This window comes from Colobus angolensis, unplaced genomic scaffold, assembly GCF_000951035.1.
Source record: "Colobus angolensis palliatus isolate OR3802 unplaced genomic scaffold, Cang.pa_1.0 Scaffold123, whole genome shotgun sequence".
NCBI classification, from domain to species: Eukaryota; Metazoa; Chordata; class Mammalia; order Primates; family Cercopithecidae; genus Colobus; species Colobus angolensis.
This window is the reverse complement of record NW_012113475.1, coordinates 9,917,961-9,925,136: the sequence shown is the minus strand read 5'-3', so window position 1 is coordinate 9,925,136 and position 7,176 is coordinate 9,917,961. Positions and strand designations below refer to the sequence as shown.

At 39.2% G+C, this 7,176-nt stretch overlaps 1 protein-coding gene across 1 annotated transcript in view; it reads left to right on the top strand.

The window, feature by feature from the left end:
* STPG2 (sperm-tail PG-rich repeat containing 2) overlaps positions 1 to 7,176 on the top strand; it is a 572,525-nt gene that overhangs the window by 14,310 nt on the left and 551,039 nt on the right. Inside the window, exon 3 of the mRNA XM_011932948.1 lies at positions 294 to 458. Coding sequence (XP_011788338.1) covers positions 294 to 458 — 165 coding nt within the window. The remainder of the gene's footprint in view (positions 1 to 293; positions 459 to 7,176) is intronic.

Sequence of the window (7,176 nt, the reverse complement as noted above, 5' to 3'; positions counted from 1 at the left end):
GTGGTGCACGCCTGTAGTCCCAGCTACTTGGGAGGTTGAGGTCTTGGGGAGAATCGCTTGAACCCGGGAGACAGAGGTTGCAGTGAGCCAAGTTGTACCACTGCACTCCAGCCTGGGTGACAGAGTGAGACCCTATCTCAAAAAAACAATAACAAAACAATCATTTTTGTTTTATATCATGAAACTCATTAAATCAATATTTAATAGTTGCCTTTTAGTAACTTTTAATATTTGGTTCTTCATTCCCCTTCCTCTTGCCTTGGAATAAATAATATAAAATGTTTTCCTTGTAGAAAATTTCAAGAGCACCTGCACTTACCAGAAGTGTTGATGTTCCTTCAATTCCTTCTTGTGGAAAGTCATATGGTTATCATATTAATGATGATGGCAGTATTACAAAATGTTTTCCACCTGCTAGTGACAGTACACTTGGTCCAGCGTATTACAAACCTCAATTTGTAAGTATAATGTATTTCATATTGACAATTGGAAAATTGTTTATGATTTACATATGGGTTTCTTTTTTTCTGGCTTATTTCTCCAAGAAAAAAATGATTACACATTTTAGTTAATGTAACACTATTAGTGGTAATGAATAGACCCCCAAATTTTAGTGGTTTAATACAGTAGAATTTTTTTCCTCATTCATATGGACATGCTTATTAAGTGACTTTCCTTCATGTTGAGATTCAGGGACACAGGATTATTCCAGTTGTTTTTCTGTCATCCTCTAGGGACTTGTTGTCATCTGTATCCCGCTGGCAGAAAAGAATGAGGAATTATGCATTGGAAGTTTTTGTAGGCCAGGCTTGCAGCTATAGCCAGTCACATGGCCATACTTAACTGCCAGGAAGGATGGGCAATACAGTCTGTGTATCTCAGAAGAAGAAGAAATGGGAGTAAATTATTAGGAGTCTCTGCCACAATGAATAATCATAAATAATACATAGATATTCTTTTTCTGAATTTGAAAATAAAAAAATAACATTTTATTTTTAAAAGAATTTGAATCTGAGAATGTAAACATCATTTATTCCAGAAAACTCCTATATTTAAAAAATAAGGAGCTTCTCTTTGACTGAAATATCAGTTATAATGTAGCTAATTCATTTCATCCAGAGTTTAAATTTCAAACCTGACCAGACTTGTCAAGATTTTGTTGAGACAGTTGAAATGTATGTGTTATCCATGAATACAGACAATGAATATAGATGGTATGTCTGGTTTTACTCAATTATAAGACAGAAATACATAGTACTTTGAACCTATGGTATTTTTATACTTTAACGAGATGTAGAAGAAGTAATTCTAGTGAGGAAATTTCTAAAAGTAAGTATAGATTTAAAGAAAGGCTGAAGAGACATCTTGGGCAAAGAAAAGGCATTCTCAGTATTATCTTGATCTTTATTCCTGGTATTCTATAGTTATTTGTTGTTATATGACTCCATCTTTGGGCTTAGATGTAAGCACCTTCAAAAACCATTTGGTTTGTGGCAGTCGGTACACTGGGAAGTTTTGGGGGTTTTAGATCCTTTGAACCATTAACATCTTTTTTCTTAAAATATTTTAATTGTAACATGTATCAAACACATAGATAGTATGAAAATAATAATGGATACCTATGCACCCATCACACAGATAAAACACATGTTAAAATTTCGTCACATTGCAATTAGCCTTATTTTAAAAGAAATATGTTATTATGATGTTTGCCCCATTTTCTTGTCTTCATTCCTCACCCTTTGCCACAATAATTAAACCTTCATTACATATTCATATATGAATAATAATATATATTGTTTTATGATTTTAAAAATTTAAATAAATATTATCTGGTGTATATGTTGTTTGGTTTTTTGCTTACTGTTATATTTTCCAGATTTAACCATATGGATATATTAGATCTAATTCATTCATTGTTCCCAGTTAGATGTTTCTTTTTAAAAAATAATTTAATATTTTGAAATAGTTTTAGACTTACAGAAAAACTTATAATAATCTTATCCTTCACTCAGATCCTGCAGGTGTTAACATTTTATCATTTTTTCTCCCCATATATTTATATTATTATTTTTATTAAATCATCTGAGAGTACATTTTGGACATGATGCCTCTTTACCCCTAAGTAGTTCAATGTAAGTGTTGTAATAACAAGACATTCTCAGAACACTAGCCAAAGATGGCCGATTAGAAGCAGCTGTGGTCTGTGGCTCTGACTGAGAAGAACGAAAATGGCAAGTGAATTCACCTTCAACTAAGATATCCAGGTTTCTCATTGGGACTGACTAGGTGGTTGGTGCAACCCATAGAGAGTGAGGAAAAGCAGAGTGGGTTGATGATGGCCCACCTGGGAGCAGCATGGGGCAAGGGGAGTTCCCTTCCCTAGTGAAAGGAGGCAGTGAATGATCCTGTTACCCTGTCCAGGAAACTACACTTTTCCCATGGATCTTTGAAACTCATGGACCAGGAGATCCCCTCATGAGCCCACGCCACCAGGGCCTTGGATCCCCAAGCACAGAGCTGTGCAGGCTGTCAGGGTCACTCAGGTTGGCAGCCACTCAGGCATGTGGTCACTTGGGCAGGCACTGAGATGCAGGAGTTGTTTTTCATGCTCTGGCCAGGGGAATTCCGGTGAGGCAGGAGATCATCCACTCCTGTAGGAAGGGGACTGAAGCCAGGGAGCCAAGCAGCATCATTCAGTGGGCCCCACTCCCATGGAACCTCACTAGCTAAGACCCACTGGCTTGGAATCCCTGCTGGTCAGCAGCAGCAGGCTGGAGACTGCCTAAGATGACTGAGTTCCCTAGGGGAGGGGTGGCTGCCATCTCTGCAGCTCCAGTTGGCTGTTTTCTTCTGCCAGTGCCAAAGAGACTGAGTGGTTTGTACTGGGAGGAATTCCCCACACCATGGCACAGTGGGTGTGGCAGACTGTGGCCAGACTGCTTTAAGTGGGACCCTGATCCATCCCTCATCACCAGGCAGGGCCTCCTCATGGAAATTTCAGCAACTCCAGCCAGGGGTTTATGGACACAACTCTGATCTTCCTGGGACAGAGCCCCTGGTGGGAGGGGCAGCCACAGTCTCTGCAGTACACTCTATTTAGTCTTTCCTGCCAACTGGTCCTGGAGCGTCTGGACAGTCTAGACAAGGGTGATTTGTCCCAGTTCAGCACACCTGCTCTGCCAAGGAGCAGCCAGACTGCTTCTTTAAGCAGGTCCCTGATCTTGTTCCTCCTGTCTGGGTGAGACCTCCCAACAGGGGTTGCTAGACACCTCATATAGGAGTGTTCCAGCTGGCATCAGGTTGGTGCCCCTCTGGGACAGAGCTTCTAGAGGAAGGAGCAGGCTGCTATCTTTGCTGTTTTGCAGTCTCCACTGGTGATGCCTGCAGGTTGGGGAGGGACCTAGGCGAATAGGGTGTGGACCCCCAGAAAACTGCAGCAGCCCTACAGAGGAGGCCCCTGATGTTAAGAGAAAAACAAACAGCAACAACAACAACATCAACAAAAAAGACCCCACAAAAACCCCATCCAAAGGTCCTGCAGCCTCAAAGATCAAAAGAAGATAAGCCTACAAAGATGAGAAAGAATCATTGCAAAAATGCTGAAAACTCAAAAAGTCACAGTGCCTCTTCTCCTCCAAATGATTGCAACACCTCTTCAGCAAGGTCACAGAACTGGGCTGAGGCTGAGATGGATGAATTGATAGAAATAGGCTTCAGAAGATGGGCAATAATGAATTTCACTGAGCTCAAAGAGCATGTTCTAACCCAATGCAAAGAAGCTAAGAACCATGATAAAACATTATAGGAGCTGCTAGCCAGAATAACAAGTTTAAAGAGAAACATAAATGAGCTGATGGAGCTGAAAAACGCAACATGAAAACTTCACAGTGCAATCACAAGTATCAATAGCTGAATAAACCAAGCGGAGGAAAGAATCTTAGAGTTGACGAGTATCTTGTTGCAATAAGACAGGCAGACAGGATTAGAGAAAAAATAAATGGAAAGGAATGAACAAAACCTCTGAAAAATGTGAGATTATGTAAAAAGACTGAAACTGTGACTGACTGGGATACCTGAAAGAGATGGGGAGAAAGGAACCAAGTTGGAAAACATACCTCAGGATTCATCCTAGAGAACTTTCCCAACCTAGAAAGGCAGGCCGACATTCAAATTCAGGAAATCTAGAGAACCCCAGTAAGGTAATCCATGAGATCAACCCAAAGACACATAATCATCAGATTATCCAAGGTTGAAATGAAAGAAAACATGTTAAGGGCAATCAGAGAGAAAGGCCAAGTCACCTACAAAGGGAAGCCCATCAGACAAAAAGCGGATCTCTCAGCAGAAACCCTACAAATTAGAAGAGATTGGGGGCCAATAGTCAACATTCTGAAAGAAAAGAATTTCCAACCCAGAATTTCGTATTTGGCCAAACTAAGCTTCATAAGTGAAGGAGAAATAAAATCCTTTACAGACAATCAAATGCTGAGAGAATTCATCACCACCAGGCCTGCCTTACCAGAGCTCCAGAAGGAAGCACTAAATATGGAAACCAGCCACTATACAAACACACTGAAGTTCACAGGCCAATGACACTATGAAGTAACTACATAAAGGAGTCTGCAAAATAACTGGCTAGTATCATGATGACAGGATCAAATTCATACATAACAATATTAACCTTAAATGTAAATGGACTAAATGCCTCAATAAAAGACACAGAATGGCAGGCCACATAAAGAGTCAAGATCCATCAGTGTGCTGTATTCCAGAGATGCATCTCATGCAAAGACGCTCACAGGCTCAAAATAAAGTGATGGAGGAACATTTACCAAGCAAATGGAAAACAGAAAAAAGCGGGGGTTGTAATCCTAGTTTCTGACAAAACAGACTTTAAACCAACAAAGATAAAAAAAGACAAGGGCATTATATAATGGTAAAGGGTTCAAGTCAACAAGAAGAGCTAACCATTCTAAACATATATTCACCCAATATAGGAGAACCCAGATTCATAAAGCAGGTTCTTAGAGACCTACAAAGAGACTTAGATTCCCACACAATAATAGTGGGAGACTTTTGAAACCTCACTAGCAATATTAGATCATCAAGACAGAACATTAACAAAGATATTCAGGACCTGAAGTGAGGTCTAAATCAAGTGGACCTGATAGATATCTACAGAACTCTCTACCCCAAAACAACAGAATATACGTTTTTCTTGGCACTATGTGGCACTTAATCTAAAATTGATTATGTAATTGGAAGTAAAACACTCCTCAGCAAATGAAAAGAACTGAAATCATAATGAACAGTCTCTCAGACAACAGCGTAATCAAAATAGAACTAAAGATTTAAAAAGTCACTCAAGCCACACAACTATATGCAAATTGAACAACCTGTTTCGGAATGACTCCTGGGTAAATAATGAAATTAAGGCAGAAATCAAGAAGTTCTTTGAAACTAAAGAGAACAAAGAGACAATGTACCAGAATCTCTGAGATGCCTCTAAAGCAGTGTTAAGAGGGAATTTATAGAAATAAATGCCCACATTAAAAACTAGAAAGATCTCAAGTCTATATTCTAACGTTACAACTAAAAGAACTAGAGAATCAAGAGCAAACAAACCCCAAAACTAGCAGAAGACAAGAAATATTATCAGAATGGTACTGAAAGAGATAGAGACATGAGAAACCCTACAAAAAATCAATGAACCCAGAAGCTGTTTCTTTTTTGAAATTAATGAAATAGATAGACTGATAACTAATAAAGAAGAAAAGAGAGAAGAATCAAATAGACACAATCGGAAATGATAAAGTAGATATCACCACTGACCCCACAGAAATACAACCAACCATCAGAGGATACCATAAACACCTCTGTGCAAATGAACTACAAAAATCTGGAAGAAATGGGTAAATTCCTGGATATATACACCCTCCTAAGACTGAACCAGGAAGAAGTTGAATTACTGAATAGACCAATAATGAGTTCTGAAATCGAGGCAATAATAAATAGCCTACCAACCAAAAAAAGCCCAGGACCAGACAGATTTACAGCTAAATTCTACTAGCGGTACAAAGATGAGCTGGTACTACTTCTTCTGAAGCTATTCCAAAAAAACGAAAAGGAGGGATTCCTCCTTAACTCATTTTCTGAGGCCAGCATCATCCTGATACCAAAACCTGGCAGAGATACAACAAAAAAAGAAAACTGTAGGCCAATATCCTTGATGAACATCAATGCAAAAAATCCTTAAAAAATACTGGCAAGTCAAATCCAGCAGCACATCAAAAAACCTATCCACCATGATCAAGTTGCAAGGTTGGTTTAACATGCAAATTAATAAATGTAATTCATCACGTAAACAGAACTAAAGACAAAAATCACATGATTATCTTGATAGATGCAGAAAAGGCCTTTGATAAAATTCAATGTCCTTTCATGTTAAAAACTCTCAATAAACTACATATTGAAGGAACATACCTCAAAATAATAAGAGCCATATATGACAAACCCACAGCCAATATACTAAATGGGCAAAATCTGGAAGCATTCCTTTTGAAAACTGGTACAAGACAATGATGCCCTCTCTCACCACACCTATTCAACATAGTACTGGAAGTTTTGCCAGGGAAATCAGGCAAGAGAAAGACATAAAGCGTATTCAAATAAGAAGAGAGGAAGTCAAATTATCTTTATTTGCAGGTGACATGATTCTACATCTAGAAAGCCCTATCGTCTCAGCCCAAAAGCTTTTTAAGCTGATAAGCAGCTTTAGCAAAATCTCAGGATACCAAATCCATGTGCAAAAATCAAAGGCATTTGGTCAGGTGCAGTGGCTCATGCCTGTAATTTCAGCACTTTGGGAGGCTGATGTGGGTGGAACACGAGGTCAAGAGATCGAGACCACCCTGGCCAACATAGTGAAACCTCGTCTCTACTAAAAATACAAAAATTAGCTGGGCATGGTGACACATGCCTGTAGTCCCAGCTACTTGGGAGGCTGAGGCAGGAGAATAACGTGAACCTGGGAGGTGGAAGTTGCAGTGAGTCGAGATTGTGCCACTGCACTCCAGCCTGGTGACAGAGAGAGACTCTGTATCAAAAAAAAAAAAAAAAAAAAAAAAAAAAACAGAGGCGTCGCTATACACCAACAAGAGACAAGCAGAGAGC